The 17,991-nt window shown below is 39.5% G+C and overlaps 2 protein-coding genes across 5 annotated transcripts in view; one reads left to right on the forward strand and one right to left on the reverse strand.

Annotated features, from left to right (window-relative positions):
* The window catches only part of LOC129038701 (uncharacterized), a 45,152-nt gene that overhangs the window by 22,564 nt on the left and 4,597 nt on the right, over nt 1-17,991 (reverse strand). The window contains exons 2-3 of one of the 3 annotated variants that reach the window (XR_010126617.1): nt 8,620-8,747; nt 7,365-8,176 (exon numbers count right to left, since the gene is read on the reverse strand). The exons of 1 other annotated variant lie outside the window; for it this stretch is intronic. The gene's annotated coding sequence lies outside the window, so the exon portion shown is untranslated. Of the gene's footprint in view, nt 1-7,364; nt 8,177-8,542; nt 8,748-17,991 lie in introns of those variants that run through there. One more of the 3 variants, XR_008503205.2, reaches the window with a different exon arrangement.
* ZSCAN16 (zinc finger and SCAN domain containing 16) lies at nt 10,078-15,588 on the forward strand. 2 transcript variants are annotated; one of them, XM_054492043.2, is made up of 4 exons: nt 10,078-10,202; nt 10,926-11,343; nt 12,290-12,428; nt 14,939-15,588. In XM_054492043.2, the coding sequence occupies exons 2-4, from the start codon at nt 10,957-10,959 to the stop codon at nt 15,454-15,456; spliced, it is 1,044 nt and encodes a 347-aa protein (XP_054348018.1). In that variant the 5' UTR covers nt 10,078-10,202; nt 10,926-10,956; the 3' UTR covers nt 15,457-15,588. The 2 variants fall into 2 exon arrangements, with proteins under 2 accessions (XP_054348018.1, XP_054348017.1); XM_054492042.2 differs by having other exon boundaries at nt 10,130-10,202; nt 10,876-11,343.

The raw sequence follows: 17,991 nt of genomic DNA on the forward strand, positions 1-17,991 counted from the left end.
TTATAGGAACATGGATCCCCTGGGTAAAGACAGATGCAAGTTGAGGGTCTGTTAAAGAATCTTCTCTCTATTAGTGACTGTTAGCCTGGGAAGTCTGAAATGACCCACAGAATGCAGCTTCAAGCTTCACAGATCCCCAGTGTCCTCTACAAAAAAAGTAGTGAGGTCTTTAGGGACCAAAGCAATTTCTGTTCTATCCCCGTGATAACATATTGTTTTGTCTAAGGTGTCTAATCTCTTTGTTCTGCACATGGGAAATGGGATACTTCCCTGTGCTCTGATTCCCTGATTTTTTCAGTATTCCCAGAGGCCTTCAGGGCAACCTGCACAGAACTATTTCATGGCACTCATAGGGTACCTGCCACTGTTGACTTCCTTTCTCTCTTTCTATTTTTCTCTAATCAACTTTGGGCCTTTCCTGGTGAACATATTCTTATCTTAGATCTCTTCTGTTGTTTACTGTGCTTGCTCATTGGATCATGATTATCATTCCTCCCTATTTTTCTCCATTCTTTTCTTCAATCATGCCTTCGAAGTTCAGTCCATCCTGTCTTCCATTACCATCCCCCAATTTCCTCCTCAAATGTTTTAAAACCATTTTGTTGGTATGTTTGAGCCATCCACTTCTAGTATATGTATTTTAGTTCCTGTATACCCCAGTGACATTTGAATGCTCTACTTTTTATTTCAAATTATGTTATCAGAATCAATAAAATAGAACTGATTCAAGGGCAGGAACTTACTGTAGATATGGAATCCCAAGAAAAGTTACCTGGCAAAATCAACGAAAGGCTTCTGAATGAGGAGAAACCCAAGAACATGAAGGATGGACAGAAATATATCAGAGAGCCGAGTGCAGTGGCTCACGCTTATAATCCCACCACTCCAGGTGGAGATGGGCGGATCACCTGAGGTCAGGAGTTTGAGACCAGACTAGCCAACATGGTGAAACCCCATCTCTACTAAAAATACAAAAATTAGCCAGGTGTGGCGGTGCAAGCCTGTAATCCCAGCTACTTGGGAGGCTGAGAGAAGAATCACTTGAACCTGGGAGCCTCAGGTTGCACTGAGCCAAGATCACGTCACTGCACTCCAGCCTGGGTGACAGAGCGAGACTCCGTCTTAAACAAACAAACAAAAAACAAAGAAATATATCAGAGAAACACAATCAACTGAGAGAAAATATACGTGCGATGAATGTGGGAAAACATTCACTCAAAACTCAAGCCTCATTAGACATAAAATAATCTGTACCGGTAACACACCCTGTTCATGTAATGTATGTAGCAAAACTTTTACTCAGAGCTCACAACTTACTGACCATCAGAGAATACATAGCCAAATAAAACCCTATCAGCGTGATGAGTGTGAAAAAGTCTTTTATTACAGTTCATATCTTATTCAGCATTGAAGGACCCACACAGGAGAAACCTTTCCAATGTAGTGAGTGTGGGAAAGTCTTTCATCACAGCTCAGATGTTATTTGACACCAGAGAACTCACACGGAAAAGAAACCATACCAGTGTAATGATTGTGAGAAATCCTCTCTGAGTTCATATCTGAGACAACATCAGAGTTCATACTGAAGAGAAGCCATAGCAGTGTAGTGAGTGAGGGAAAAGCTTTAGCTAGTGCTTGGGCCTCTTCTGTCACCAGAAAATCCACAGTGGAAAGAAACCATATGAATGTAACAAGCATGGAAAGGCCTTCAGATACAGTTCAACTCTTATTGGACACCAGCAAATCCACGGTAGAGAGAAGCCCTATGAGTGTGATGTGTGTGGGAAAGCTTTCAGTAACAGCTCACATCTTTTGGGACACCGAAGAACCCACACTGGAGAAAAGCCCTGCAAATGTGATGCATATGGAAAAGCTTTCAGGCGGAGCTCACACCTCATTTTACATGAGCAAATCCACACTGGAAAGAAGCCCCGGTGATGTCAAGTGTGGTGCAACATTGTTCATCTATACTCATTCCTGTGGAACATCAAAAAAGCACAACTAGAAAAAGATGCCACCAATACAGTGATGTAGGGAACTCTGCAATCACTATTGCAATTTCAGCAGTCATTTAAAAATACAGCCAGGCATGGCGGCTCATGCCTGTAATCCCAGCAGTTTTGGAGGTGAAGGTGGGGGATCACTTGAGACCAGGAGTTCAAGATCAGCCTGGGCAACATAGAAAAATTACATATAACAAAAAATTACATACAACATACAAAAAATTTAAAAATTAGCTGGACATAGTGGTGCATGCCTGTAGTTCCAGCTACTCAGGAGTCTAAGGCAGGAGGATTGCTTGAGCTCAGGAGTTCAAGGTCACAATGAGCTATAATTACACCACCATACTCCAGCAAGAACAACAGAGCAAGACTCTGTCCCAGAAAAAAGGAAAGAAAATACATGTGAAGGCTGAAATGGGCAAGCACCTGCAGGCTTGCTAAACAAGGCTTTCTGATTCTCTGCCATTAGGCACATCACCTGATAAACTGGGACTCTGAAGGAGCTTATTCCATACTCTCAAACTTTTCTCTAAAGCAAGTGGCTCAGGAAATCTAAACATTCTATTAGATATATATTGGAGGTTTTAGCAATTACTACTGTTCTCTTTCCCCTTCGCTTTCTCTCCTCTTCTATTTGCTTTCTTTGAAGTTGGAGTAATAAACTTCTCTAAAGTGTGAAATTAGAATTAACATCTGATCTACATTAAAAAAGCCTTGTATTTTTTTAACTTGATAAAATACTATAGCTTTTTACTTACTTACCCTAAAAACACTGTGAAATACAAAAGCCATTTTGTAATATCAGAATGAATTATTATTTACACAGGTAGGATGGTTCAGTGAAGGTAAAATAAGATTCATCACACAAATTCCCAGTAACGTTTCACATCTTAAAGATGGCAAACAGTCCAAATGGGCTGTATTTGGCCTGCACAGTCATTTCCCCCACAATGCAGTATTTTTAAAAATATTTAAAACTATTGCCATTATTTAAAAATCTGGAGATTTCATATAAAATCTAACTTTCCAGATACTCTTACAAAAATGCATGACGTGACTACACTAGACACCACATTCCCACATGGCAACAGTTGACGAGCTGATTCATTCTACTCTCATCTAGAACATAAAATACTAAAAATACTGCATTGGGGGGGGGAAATGCCTGTGCAGGCCAAATACAGCCCATTTGGCCTGTTTGCCATCTTTAAGATGTGAAAGGTTACTGGGAATTTGGGTGATGAATCTTGTTTTACCCTCACTGAACCATCCTACCTGTGTAAATAATAATTCATTCTAATAATTCATTCAAATTCATTCTACTCTCCAGTTGGACATGGTCCTCACTGCCACACAGCTTCTGTTGCCTTATACTGCCCCCTTCATTCACCCATTTAAACTGTGTGCCCTAAGGATTTCTTAGTGAGGCTTCAAGGACTCTAGATGCTTTACCACCCAAACAGCTTCACTTTCATTAGTTTTATATATTGGCCTTCCAATTAAATTTTTCTATGAAGAACAGGTTTTCTGCTAACAAATCTGAAGATTTAGATTAAAATTTTAAAATATATTCTTTGATCACCTGAAGTTAGAGGAAAGCCACTTCGAAATTTTATTTGGATAGAATTTGTAGGTAATCTACTGAAAGTCAACTATAATAGCTTCTAGCAGACTCCATAGAGACTACTTCTTTGGGTAAGATGCAAAACACATGAAGTGGGTCAACATTAAGTGTAATAGTGAAAAAACACTGGGCCAAAAGCAGGTATTAAACTGAGGAGGGAATCATTTACATTTGAAGCATTTAGTAATGGGAGCAGTTGTGGGAAAATGGTAGGATGGGGCCAAAATGGGAAAGTGGAGAGGTAGGGGGAAAAAAAGCAGCTAAGAATAAGGGAAGGATGGGAATAAACTCTATGAGCAAAGGAAAGTGAAGAGAAATTGGGGGGAAAAGGAAAAAGTGGTTAAAAAGGACAAGGACATGACAAAAACAAACTGCAAAGAGGAAATGGAAGCCAAGCTAGTGAAAGCATAGTAAGGGAGAAAGCAGCAAACTCTAGAGAAATGTGAGATGGAAGCTGAAGGTCTCTGGAGGTTGGAGTACTTTATGTTCTTTTTATCACTGTCTTCAGAGTAATAATCAACCTTTTATTTCCATGCCATGTAGGCCAAATGCCTTATATGAAGAATCCTAACCCAAATCTAAGTTTACTACTATTCCTTGAGGGCCACTCAGGATCCTTGTCCTGTGTTAGTCTCTGAGTGTTGACATAGGATACCTCTCTTCTCTACCACTCTAGGCCCCAATTTGTTGAATCCTGCTCAGCCTAGATGTCACTTCAGCAAAAAGATTCTCCTGTGGAAAAAATATATGCTTGGCTTCTCCAAGAGGCATCCAGAGTGCTCCTTTGTGGGAAGAAGTTTGTCTATTCCCGCTCTCCACTCTGCAATAGTATTTTCTGAGATAATAATACCCATTCTAAGTTAAATAAATGATACATGCAAAAGGAAAAGCCCTTATAAACTATAGCAATAATAGCTGCCATTTGTTGAGCACTTACTGTGGTTCAGACATTGTACCAAGCACCTTGTATATTTAATGTAAACTTTCCAATTCTTCTTTTCGGTTCTATATATTTTCTTAAACAATGTATAGATATAAATTATTCTTATGAATAGTTTATAATAAAATGACAAGTTTTTATTACATTAAAATGTCAAGTAGCGGGCCGGGCTTGGTGTCTCACATCTGTAATCCCAGCACTTTGGGAGGCTGAGGCAGGCGGATCACGAGGTCAAGAGATTGATACCATCCTGGCCAACATGGTGAAACCCTGTTTGTACTAAAAATTCAAAAATCAGCTGGGCATGGTGGTGTGCGCCTGTAGTCCCAGCTACTCAGGAGGCTGAGGCAGGAGAATCGCTTGAGCCTGAGAGGAAGAGGCTGCAGAGAGCCGAGATAGCACCACCGCACTCCAGCCTGGCAAAAGAGCGAGACTCCGTCTCAAAAAAAAAAAAAAAAAGTCAAGTAGCATTGCTGTGCTTGTGTTCTTTTCATCACTGAATATATTACATAATATAATCACTGAATATATTACATAATATAATCATAATAAAATATTTAAAATATTAAAAATTGAAAGAAAATGACAACAAACTCAACTGTATTTAGGTGATGAAAATAGAGTGATTTCCCCCTTTTTCTTCCAATTTCTGTATATTCCAAATGGAAAAGTTAGAAAGAATTCATCATACACATGTAAATGCTTTTGAAAAATTAAAATGCTACAGAATTATCTGAGTCTAGAGATTACTCTTTCATAACTTTTTCAATTATTGTCTTTAGGGTAGGGTTGGTTTATTTAGATTTTTCTACTTCTTAAATGAATTTTGGAACTAATATTTTTTCCCAGAAAATCACTAATTTCATTGAGATTTTCAAAAATGTTAGCAGGCTACTTTCCTCTTCATCTGCTATTTGTGATTTATAATGTTTAAATGTTTTCTCTCAATTGGATTTACCATAGGCTTGTTGCTTTTATGGGCTTGTTAACAAAGATTTTATTTTTGTATTTATTTATTAATGTCACTATTTTTCTATTTTCTAATCCATTTTATTCTGCTTTTACTTTTATTTTTTTCTAACTTTTTCCTTGGGGGCAGAGGAGGCTTTCTCCTTTTTGTAATTCCTTGAGTTGGATGCTTAGTTCGTTTATTTTCTTTCATTTTTCTATAATGAAAGCAAGTGAGAATATATATCTACCAAGTACTGTTATTTTTTAAATAGTCCACTGTGGGGATTTGTGTGAGGCAGGGGTGAGAAGGTTGGGGGCTTTCTGTTTTTGTAGTTTTGGAAGATACAGGGGGAGGAGAGGAAGGTCCTGCTTGTCATATACCATACTGTATACTCAGGCCTTAATGAAGAGGTCAGAGAGGCTTTATCCTAGTACAAGAAGAATACACCTAAGCTGAGGATAGAGCCAGGATTTTAACAAGATCTGCAACAGTGATTGGGAGCCTCCTTTTGTCTGGTGTTCAGCCAGCACCAGACACGTTACCACAGCAGGTGCTCCAAGGTGCTAGCCAGTTGATTCTCTGAAGTTGAATGATGAGTCAGGGGCACGCTTGAAGAATATTCTGGGCTATTTAGGAAATTCAGGAAGGATGACCTGTGGCAGGTGTCATCCAGAAAGCAGGCTGGGCTTGTGCTTAAAAACCTGATGAGATAATTTAATTCAGCAAGATATTAAATAAAGAGGGCAAAATATACTGATAATACACTGTGCACTAAAGGGGAAGCAGGAAATTACTAAGCATTGTCTGGATTTTTTATCTGTTCAGTTGCCTATGAGGGACATGTTATGTCACAGTCAAGGGAAAAAGGGACTTTGTCTTTTGATCATGCACTTCTAATGGAAAGAAATGCAGGGGTTATCCTTTTTCTAAAATTTTCTTCCCAGAGTGTGGAGAGTGTTCTAAAGTATATTTGAAAATTATTTATATCTACACTTTCTAAATGTTCCACACAAATTTATTTGCTCACTTATATTTGCCCTTAAAAAGCACAGGGAAGTTGAATCTGATTTTCATCTTAAAGGAATTATACCCTTTTACAAGGCATAATTCCTTTAAGATGAAAGGTATATATCTACAAAAGCTATATATCTACGGAAGGATATACATTTCACAAAAAAATATTGTCAAACTAGATGCTGGGGACATTTATTCTTTCTAATAAATTTATGTGAATGCATTACTTATCTTTGACTTGTCAGGCAAAGAATTTCAGAGGAGGAAAATAGATATTGATGAAATTCTCCAAACAGGAAAATTTTTTTGTAGGTTGTGGAGAATAAATGGGGTTTTAAGAAAAATTATCTTTTCCCATTTATACCAGTAGCAAATCTTCATAAGAAACTGAAATGTTCCAGAAATATATAACGTATAAAATGCAGGTTCTCCTTAAGTTTAACCCCAACTGATACTCATAGTGAATTTTTTTTTTTTTTTTTTTCAAGACAGAGTCTCACTCTGTGACCAGGCTGGAGTGCAGTGGCATGATCTCGGCTCACTGCAACTTCTGCCTCCTGAGTTCAAGTGATTCTCCTGCCTCTGCCTCCTAAGTAGCTGGGACTAACAGGCACATGCCACCATGCCCAGCTAATTTTTGTATTTTTAGTAGAGATGGGCTTTCACCATGTTGGCCAGGATGGTCTTGATCTCTTGACCTCGTGATCCACCTGCCTCGGCCTCCCAAAGTGCTAGGATTACAGGTGTGAGCCACCGTGCCCGGCCAACATTTTTAAGATAATAATTTTCACAAAAACAATCATACCATATGTTTTGTAACTTTTTATTTTACTCAATATACCTTTAGCATCTCTTAGTTTCTAAAAACTGGGTGGTATTTTAATGAATAGACATATAGAAATTTAAATTCCAAATGTTAGGCATTCGAGTTTCCAAATTTAAATAAACAGTGCTTCTTTGTACATATGTTCAAACATTTATGTAAGCATTTCTATATGGATAATTCCAAGAAGCTAAGTTGTTGTATCAAGGGGTATGGACAACTTCTTACCTTCTAAATAAGTTTAACCTTCTAAAAATGTACAACTAAGTATGCCTGTATATCCACACACCTCCTAACACTGAATAGTATAAATCATTTGTCTTTAGCAATCTTAAAAATCTTTGTTTTGTTTAAATTCTTATTAGTGAACCTTTTCATATTCATTATTCTTAATTTTGTGTTCTATAAATGTCACGTGAGTCTGTGTGAAGAGAGTGCACCAACAGGCTTTGTGTGAGCAACAAGGCTGTTTATTTCACTTGGGTGCAAGTGGGCTGAGTCCAAAAAGAGAGTCAGCAAAGGGAGATAGGGGTGGGGCAGTTTTATAGGATTTGGGTAGATAGTGGAAAATTACAGTTAAAGGTGGTTATCTCTTGTGGGCAGGGGCGGGGGTCACAAGGTGCAGGGTAGGGAAATCATGAGACTCACTGTCGGGGGCAGGGGGAATGTCACAAGGTCGACTGATTAGTTGGGGTGAGGCAGGAACAAATCTCAATGATGGAATGCCATCTTTTGTGGTTCTTCAGTTGCTCCAGGTCATCTGGATGTGTATGTGGCGGTCACAGGGGCTATGATGGCTTAGTATCATATTGTCAGAGGCCTGACAATAAATGCATGCAGGTTAAGTACTTTGTCTATTTTTCTATTGGCTTGTTCATATTTTTATTTTTTGGTAAGATAAAAGGTCTTTGTATATCAGGAAAATCAGCTGTGTGTTTTAGATGTGTGGCATATTTTACTTTTAGTTTATATTTTATTTTTACTTTTTTCATTCAAATATTTCAATTTTACAAGGCCAGTTTCATTTATCTTTTCCTCCATGGCCTTTTCAGTTTTATGTCTTTAGGGGTTTGTGTTATTCTTAAAAAGGCCCTTCCCACTCCAGCTTTCCAACCTGTCTCCCTGCTTCTGCCCTTGCCCAACCCCTTTGCATTCAAGTCTACTGTTAACATAGCAGCCAAAATAATAATTTCAATACCCAAGTTTAATCATGTTACTTCTCTACTCAGAAATCTCAAATGAGCCATGCTGGGTAGCTCACACCTGTAGTTCCAGCTACGCAGGAGGCTGAGGCGAGAGGATCACTTGAGCCCAGGAGTTTCAGGCTGCAGTGAGCTATGATCGCACCACTCACTGCACTCCAGTCTGGGTGACAGAGTGAGACCCATCTCCTAAAACAAAGGAAAAGGAAAGAAAAGAGAAAAGAAGATAAACTGAGTAGTTTATCATTTTATCATTTTAGAGTAAAAATACCCTTGCACTCACCCCAGGCTCTCACTATCTCTCCACCCAATGCTCTTTTGCTCACTCAACTCCAGAAAAACAAGCATCCTTCCTTTGCCCAAAATACTTAAAACACACTCCACGCCAGGCTTTTGCATTTGTTATCCCTCTCCCTGAAACATCTTTATCCCTGATGGCCCATTCCCTCAGCTCCCTCAATCTTTGCTCAAATGTCAATTTCCTAGTCAGGTCCTCCATGAATATCCTATTTAAATTGCATCACTTCATTCTCACCCCAAATTCCCTGTTTCCTTTATTTTCTCCTTAGAACTGATATCCACCGTCTATACACTATATATATTTTTTGGTTTATTGCCTGCCTCCCCACCACACACACACACACACACACACAAGATTATAAATTCCATGAAAGGAAGGGCATTGTTTTGCTCAAAATTAGTTCCAGCTTCCACAATAGTGCCTGGCATAGTAAATAAATCAATATTTGTGTAAGAAAGGGGAAGAGGGAGGAAAAAACTAAAAGCGTTTTTCACCCATCAGTTTGGCAAAGATCAAAATATTTTATAACACTGTGTTGACAAGTATAGGTAAATAAGAATATTGCTAGTAGATTGTATGATTGGTGATTTGGCATTAACAAAAGTACAAATTTCCCTATTCTATGCTGTAGTAATTCCCTTTCTAGACATACAGACTATGGATATATCCTTACACATGAAAAATGATGTGAGTTCACAGTAAGTTATTGCAGCAATGTTTGAAAAAGAAGAATTGGAAACAACCTCATGACCACCAATGGGGTAGTTATTAATAAATCATAGAACATAATACACAGTTGAATACCGTGCAATTGTTTAAAAAAGAGCAAGATCAAGCAAACACTTACGTACAGCCTTTACCAAGATCACTTGGTAAAAAGAAAAATAAGAAAGGTACAGAAATGCTACTATTTGTGCAGAGGGGAAAAAGCGCGGGCAATCTATAACGGTGTAATGTATCTACGGAAGGATATACAAGTCACGAAAAATATTATCAAACTAGACGCTGGGGGACATTTACTCTTTTTAATAAATGTATGTGAATGCATTACTTATCCATATTACTTAATAATTAAACCGAAAAACGTTTTAAAGAAGTACAAATAAGACTTGCTCGCAGGTCCCGCAGTCCCACCAATATGAGGCGTAGAAGCCGGGTCCTCCACTGGCTAAGGCCGAGGAGGCAAGCCCTGAAGCTTCCACAGAGGCGAAGCTTCCTAGAGCGGCCCGGAAGTGCCCGGCTGAAGCGGCCGGGCGCCGATTGGTGTCTTTGAGTCTAGTCTTTGTTCGGGGCTGTCCAAAGAGGGAAGCTAGCTGTTGCACCTGTTCCTCCCTGCGCGTAAGGTGAGTGTCTCCCGGCTCCCAGGTGGAGAAAAGGGGACAAGGCGCAGCTGTGGTCAGCAGCAACACCCTACCCACACCTCCCTGTCGCGGGCAGAGTGTAACACTCCTGTCCCTCCCTCCGTCCCCCAACAGATCTACAGGAGAGGAGTTGGCCCAACCTTCCCGGAGAGGATGGGTGGAAGGGGGACACTGGTTGCGGGTTCCTTTGCAGAGGCATCTGTCTGATCCCCTTCCAGGGTTGGCACACATATCCTATAACCAGTGAATCCTGGGGGCACCAGCTAGCCCGTGCATCTCATGGTAACAGAATGAAGAGCCTTTTAACAAAGCAGTTAATACTTGGCGTTTATTTAGTGCTTACTAGTGCCCGCTGCCATGCCAGGGACGTTGCATACGTTCTCATGTAATCTGTATATCAACCCTGTAACACACATGAGAATTGTACCTGAGGATCTGTAGTTCTAGTCCAGATAAATAACTTCCTCTAAGTTACACAATAGAACACAGATTCAAATCATATCCCTGCGTCACTGTTTTTTGTTTTGTTTTGTTTTGTTTCAGCTTCCTATAAGACTGTTTTCTCTGACTTCTGGTGGCTTGGCTTCATTATGATGTGTTTATGTTCACAGAAATTTTTGTAATTTCTTTATGGTAACAACTTTTTATGCCTTAGGAGTGTCTCTGAGGCAGGATTCTAAGAGATTCTCTTTGACTCAATCCCAGATAGAGGATAAATCTCCTGACAAAGCCCAGAATGACCACAGCCCTGGAACCTGAGGACCAAAAAGGACTTCTGGTAATTAAAGCAGAGGACCATTACTGGGGACAGGATTCCAGCTCACAAAAGTGCAGTCCTCGCAGGAGGGAACTCTATAGACAGCACTTCAGGAAGCTCTGCTATCAGGATGCACCTGGACCCCGTGAAGCTCTTACCCAGCTGTGGGAGCTCTGCCGTCAGTGGCTGAGGCCAGAATGCCACACCAAGGAGCAGATTTTAGACCTGCTGGTGCTAGAACAGTTCCTGAGCATTCTTCCTAAAGACCTGCAAGCATGGGTGCATGCACACCATCCAGAGACTGGAGAGGAGGCAGTGACTGTGCTGGAGGATCTGGAGAGAGAGCTTGATGAACCTGGAAAGCAGGTGTGAAGGGGCAGTCATCTGGCTGTGAGTGATCAGGGGATATGGACGGAGCCAAAGCAAAAGGCATATGAAAGAACATCTGAAAATATTTATCCTCTAAAGAACAAGGCATAGGAAGGGACCTGACTACCTAGGTCAAATAATTAAAGTGTGGCTGGGTAAAGAGAGAAGAGTCACTAGACTGATTCTATGCCTGTTTGGAAGGCTAGGATCAGTGGGAAGTTACCAAAAGGCAAACAGGTATCAGAGGAAAAGAAATAATTTTCTGCCGTTCATAGATACCCATAAATAAAATAGGCTACCCCATAAGAAACTCTCTTTCCATATAGGTATTCAAGCAGAGATTCAAGTAGATGTCAAGGATATTGCAGAATAGGACTGTCCAACAGAAATATAATGCAAGCTGTATATGTATTTAAATTTTCTAGTAGTCACATTAAAAAAAACAAAAACAGGTGAAATATATTTTATTTAACCCACAATATTTAATCATGTAATCAATATTTTTAATGATACTTGTGTTTTAAATTTTCAAAATTTGGTATGTATCTTACATTTAGCTTATCTCATTTGTACTAGCCATATTTTAAGTACTCAGTAACCACATTTTGCTAGTGACTACCATATCGGATAGCATGGTTATAGAAGAAATGCTCCCATTTGCTGGAAGTTGGGCTAGATGATTTTTAAGCTACCTTCCAAATCCCAGTGCGCCAATCCTGGACTTCTGCAGATCAATGAAAGAAGAGACATTGAATTTTACTCTCTAGTGTCCTGAATTGTAGAAATTAGCCTCTGTTCCTTTTCCTAGCCATTATTGCCATTTACAAGGAAATGAGAATTTGTCCCCCCTTTCTATGTCCCTGGAAGATGTTTCATTTGATTGTTTTATCTGAAGTTACTTAAGTTTCCATAAAATTCACCTTACACACCTCATTTTCCCTAGGTCTCAGACAATTCAGAAAGAGAGGACATACTCATGGACAAGTTGGCCCCCTTGGGAAGGCCATATGAATCACTGACTGTCCAGTTCCATCCCAAGAAGACCCAGCTGGAGCAGGAAGCTGGGATACCACTAAGGAATGGTAAGCAGGAACAGTTCTGAGTGTATGAGGGCAGAGGTGCTTCCTTAGGTTAGAGGAAAACTTTCTCACTTTCATCTTCTCCTTTTAAAGATTTCCTGCTTGTCCTCCACCTCACTATGGATAATTTTATCCTCTTCTTACCCTTGCTCCATGATGGAGTTATATTTTAGTTTCTCACTAGACAAAAAAGCTGTTATTTGGCCCAAGGGATGAGGATGGAGTTTATTTAATATCCTTATAATTCTGTTGTTATCTAATGATTCTAGTTTCAAATCCCCCTAAATTTCCATTTTGAGACAGGAGAACTTACGGCACCCTGTATTAGTCAGCGAGGCCTGCCATAGAGAATACCATAGACTTATGGGTGGCTTAACAGAAATTTATTTTCTCACAGTTCTGGAGGCTGGAAGTCCAAGATGAAGATGCTTACAGGGTTAGTTTCTAGTAAGGCTACTCTCCTTGGCTTGCAGACTTCTTGCTGTGTCTTCACATGGCCTTTCTCTGTACACACACACTCCTGGTGTCTCTTCCTCTTGTAAGGACACTAGTACTATTGGATTAGGGTCCTACCCTTATGACCTCATTCAACCTTAATTACTTCATTAAAGCCCTATTGTCATATACAGTAATGTTTGAAAGGGGTTAGGGCTTCAATGTATGAATTTGTGGAGGAAGACAAGTCAATCTATAACACATTCCCATGATGAAAGAAGTAGGGAAGAGAGACAATGATCAGTCAATACAGCGAAGTTTCTTGTTTTTATCATGTCAAATTAATTGGGTTTTGTCCCCCATCCCAGCTCCCTAATTACAAACTAGGGTGTCTAGTGTATCCCCAGGCTACATTAAAAAGCAGGTGAATTTTAAATTCCAGTTTGTCCAAACCCTACCTTTTTCAGTGCTCACCACCGCCCTTTCTCTAGAGGTTCTCATGTCTAATAATGCCTCTCCGGGTAGTTCCTTATACTCCAGCCTATTTTGTATTCTTACTACTTAAGTTTTACCAATATAGTTCTCCCATTCTGTAGGATCCCTACCAGATGATTTGTCTAATCTGAAAAATTATTTTGAGCTAAGATGTTCCTAGCTGCTATCTGGAAAGGATGACATTTAATTATATGTAATGTAAAGAAGCCTTTCAGTGCTTTAACTCTAGGAGTGGAGTGCTGGTTACTGTTTGGCTTTAGAAGTGATGTTAAGAACTTCCTACTGTTCTTTTTTATTTTTATTTTATTTTATTTTTTTTAGAGGAGAGGTCTCACTGTGTTTCCCAGGCTTGTCTCAAACTTCTGGGCTCAAGTGATCCTCCCACCTTAGCTTCCCAAAGTGCTAGAATTATAAGCGTGAGCCACTGTGCCTGGCTCAACCTGTCTTTTGATTCATTCATCTTTCATTGAGCATTTACTAAATATCAGCTATATGCCAGGCACTATACTAAATGTAAGGAATCCAAAGGTAAGACACTTATATTATTTCTCTTCAAGAAGCAGGAGAGTGAGCACTTACAATAGTGTAATAATTACCATACTAGAAATACACCGTGAACTACGAAGAGGATAGCTATCCCTGAGGTGCGCCTGCAAAAGTATCACAGAGTAGGCTTGCTTGAGCTGAGGTCAGGTGGGAGCTGAAAGGGGGTGACATTTTAGGCAAAGAAACAGTGAAAAAAAATAGCATCAGAGAATAACATTCTAAGAATGGCAACTGCTCTGAGTTTGATTCTGATAAGGAGTCGTCTGTGGGAGGGAAAATCAGCAATCTGTGTTTTAATAAACGATCCAGCTGATTCTGATGCACAATAAGGTTAGAAACCACCAAGCTAGGATTTAGACAGGAGGTGATGACAGCAAGGACATCAGTTTCAGGAAAAAATATTTTACCCAGCATATACACTGACTATCCATTGTCATTTCCTATTCCTTTTCATTCCTCTATTTACCCTGACCTGCATGTTGTTACGCTTCCTGCTTCCAGCTAATTATTATCCTCCAAACACACTCCCCTCCTTGGATGGTTCCTATTCACTATATTCCTCTCAGACCCCAAATCCGATTATCCTCTCCATTCACTTTTACTTGATTTTACTTGCCACCTGTGTTTCAGGCCCCTGCATGTTTCTCCCAAACTTTTACCTCCCTCCCCATCTCTGTTCTCCAGTCTCTCTAATTATCCTTGGCATATCTATAGTCCCCTCATTTATCCTTCTTCCCTTACACAGTATTGCTAGCTTATCTCTTGAGCTCTATTTTTGCCTTTTCTTCTCTTAATCTACTCTCAAACAACTTGTTCTGCTAATATCTTCCTCACTTCTTAATTTCTTCCTTACATTGTGACTCTGTGCTATGATGATACCAAAAATAAGATGGTACCAAATATTTGATATGTGTGTTGTATGTGACTTCTCATTATTTTATAACACATTTATAACATTTACATGTTATTTCTTCCATAGGCTGTTTGCTTCTCAAACATAGAATAGGACCCATTTGTGTACTGTTTGTTTGTTACAGGTGATAAAACTAGGACTAAGAATGAAGAGTTGTTCCAGAAGGAAGATATGCCCAAAGACAAGGAATTCCTTGGGGAGATAAATGACAGACTGAACAAAGATACTCCTCAGCATCCTAAGTCCAAAGATATTGAAAATGAGGGCAGATCAGAATGGCAACAGAGGGAAAGAAGACGATATAAATGTGATGAATGTGGGAAAAGTTTCAGTCATAGCTCAGACCTTAGTAAACACAGGAGAACTCACACTGGAGAGAAGCCCTATAAATGTGATGAGTGTGGAAAAGCCTTCGTTCAGCGCTCACATCTCATTGGACATCATAGAGTACACACGGGAGTAAAACCCTATAAATGTAAAGAATGTGGGAAAGATTTCAGTGGGCGCACAGGTCTTATTCAGCATCAGAGAATCCACACAGGTGAAAAACCCTATGAATGTGATGAGTGTGGAAGGCCTTTCCGAGTAAGTTCAGCTCTTATTAGACATCAAAGAATTCATGCCACAAATAAACTCTACTAATGTAGTAGTAATATCAAAAGTTCTTTAGACACTCAGGCCTAACTAGTTATCAAAGAATCTATTTTAGAAACCTTGAGTTTCCTCAATGTGGTCAAAGCTTCAGTCATCATTAAACTTCTCTGGACCAAAGAATCTACCTCAGTAAAATATCCTTTTATTTCACATTAGTTCAGTTTTGAGGGGGAATCAAGAATTCTTTCAGAAAGCCTTGTCCACTGACAACACTGCTCACCTGCAGCCCAAGATCAATGGTTCCTGGATGAAAGACAGTCAATTAATTCTGTCTCTGCTCTAGGTCCTTTTTAGTTGACCATTCAGTGTCTGACTTTAGGCAAGACAAGACATACACATTTTTCTCTGCCTTCATTTCCCCTTCTGTAAAGTACAGATGATAATAGAGGCTCACCAGGTATGTTTTGACAAGTTAAAACTGATGAAAACTACTTTTGAGGTTAAGATATAAAACAATGCTAATTATTTGTTTTCCATCATTACTCATATAATAGTCTAAACATCCCTTTTTTATCTTAAAATGGGGAGTATGATTATTTTTTGGAAATTTTTGTTTGCCAATGATAAAGAATAAGCCATCAGAAGACAGGAGGCCAGCCTGGTCAACACAGCGAGACCCCACCTCTACAGAAACTTAAGAAAAATTAGCCAGGCATGGTGGCACACACCTGTAGTTCCACCCAACTATTTAGGCGGCTGAGGTGGGAAGATCACTTGAACCCAGGAGTTCAAGGCTGTTGTGAGATGTGATCGCACCACTGCACCCCAGCCTAGGCAACAGCAAGACCTTATCTCAAAAAGAAGAAAAAAAGGAGGCTGAGGAAAACAAAATGGAGAAGGAGGTAGTCTGTGATCATTAGGAGCTGCTGGGGAGAGGAAGGGATCTATAACTAGATATAACTTCTTTTCTGGATTTCAGGTTATTTTAAACTGAGGGAGATAGGAAGGGGTTGATCTAACTTGGTCCAGTTTGTCCAGATTGGTGGCCAGTAACCACATTAACTCAAATAAAATGGAAAATTCAGTTCCTCACATTTCAAGTGCTCATAGCTACATGTTAGTGGCCACTATATTGGACAGCACAGATATACACCTTTTTTTTTTTCTTTTTTTCACCCAGGCTGGAATGATCCTCTGTTCACTGCAACCTCCACCTCCCGGGTTCAAGCGATTCTCCTGCCTCAGCCTCCTGAGTAGCTGAGATTACAGGCATGCACCACCATGCCTGGCTAATTTTTGTATTTTTATCAGGATTTTGCCATGTCGGCCAGGCTGGTCTCAAACTCAAGTGATCCGCCCGCCTCATCCTCCCAAAGTGCTGGGATTAAAGGTGTGAGCCACCACACCTGGCCACATCTCTAATTTGAGAATCTTACAGCATGACAGGAATTGTGGCCATAGGCCTTGCACATTCAAATTCACACCACCAATCAAACTGCCAAGAGCAGAGCTCTGGTTCTTTACTTAGTTCTAGGAATAACGATCACCAAAACAATCAGGAAAGAAGTGATCTAATCTCTTCAAATCTCTTGTTTTCAATTAAGATATTTCAATTGAAGATATCTATTAAGAACACCTGCTTTATCATTGTGTTTAAGATCAGGAAAACTATAAGAATCATTTTTATGTCTATAATTATAGGAAGATGAATCTTTTAAAAATAATAATAAAGAAAGAAAGAGTCTTGCTCCATTGTCCAGGTTGGAGTACAGTGGCACAATCATACCTCACTGCAGCCTTGAACTCCTGGGCTCCAGCGATCCTCCCACCTCAGCTTTCCAAGTAGCTGGGACTACAAGTACACACCACCATGTCTGGAATTTTTTTTTTTTTTTTTTGAGATAGGGTCTGACTATGTTACTCAGGCTAGTATCGAATTCCTGGCCTCAAACAATCCTCCCATCCTCCTCCCAAAGTGCTGGGATTACAGGCATGAGCCACCATGCCCAGCCAAGAAAATGAATCTTAAGGTATTTCTCATAATGCCCTAAAGATAAACTGAGCTTTTATGTCCCTTTAACATAATGGTCCTTTAAAAAAAATGTATATTTACTTTGAATATCTTACATCAACACATTTTTTAAATGTCAGGTTTCACACGAATACTTGTTTTATGACTTACTATAATTACCTGAGCAATATTTCAAAGTATTTGAAACAGTCAAAGAAAGGATTTTCTTTAATGGTCATGAAGAGAAAAGTAAAGTACGAAATATTTAGTATTAGTATTAGAAACATCCTTATTTTAAAAATAAAGTTAGGTGCTTTCTGAATAATGGCTTTTCCCCTTTTACCTTTAGTCTTTCTGAGAAACACTACAATGCTTAGAAACCATTCAGAGTCTTTAAAGTGGAAACTCATGTTTCTGATCCTTGAATTTAGGGAGGCTTCTGCAATGCTAAGAAAGACGATTTTGGCTACCCCAAGATTAGGTTTCCTAAAATTGGTAAACACATGACACACTGATTTTCCTTTATCCTCTGTATCAGCAGTCCCCAACCTTTCTGGAACCAGGGACTGGTC

Source organism: Pongo pygmaeus, chromosome 5 (genome assembly GCF_028885625.2).
Source record: "Pongo pygmaeus isolate AG05252 chromosome 5, NHGRI_mPonPyg2-v2.0_pri, whole genome shotgun sequence".
Taxonomy (NCBI): domain Eukaryota; kingdom Metazoa; phylum Chordata; class Mammalia; order Primates; family Hominidae; genus Pongo; species Pongo pygmaeus.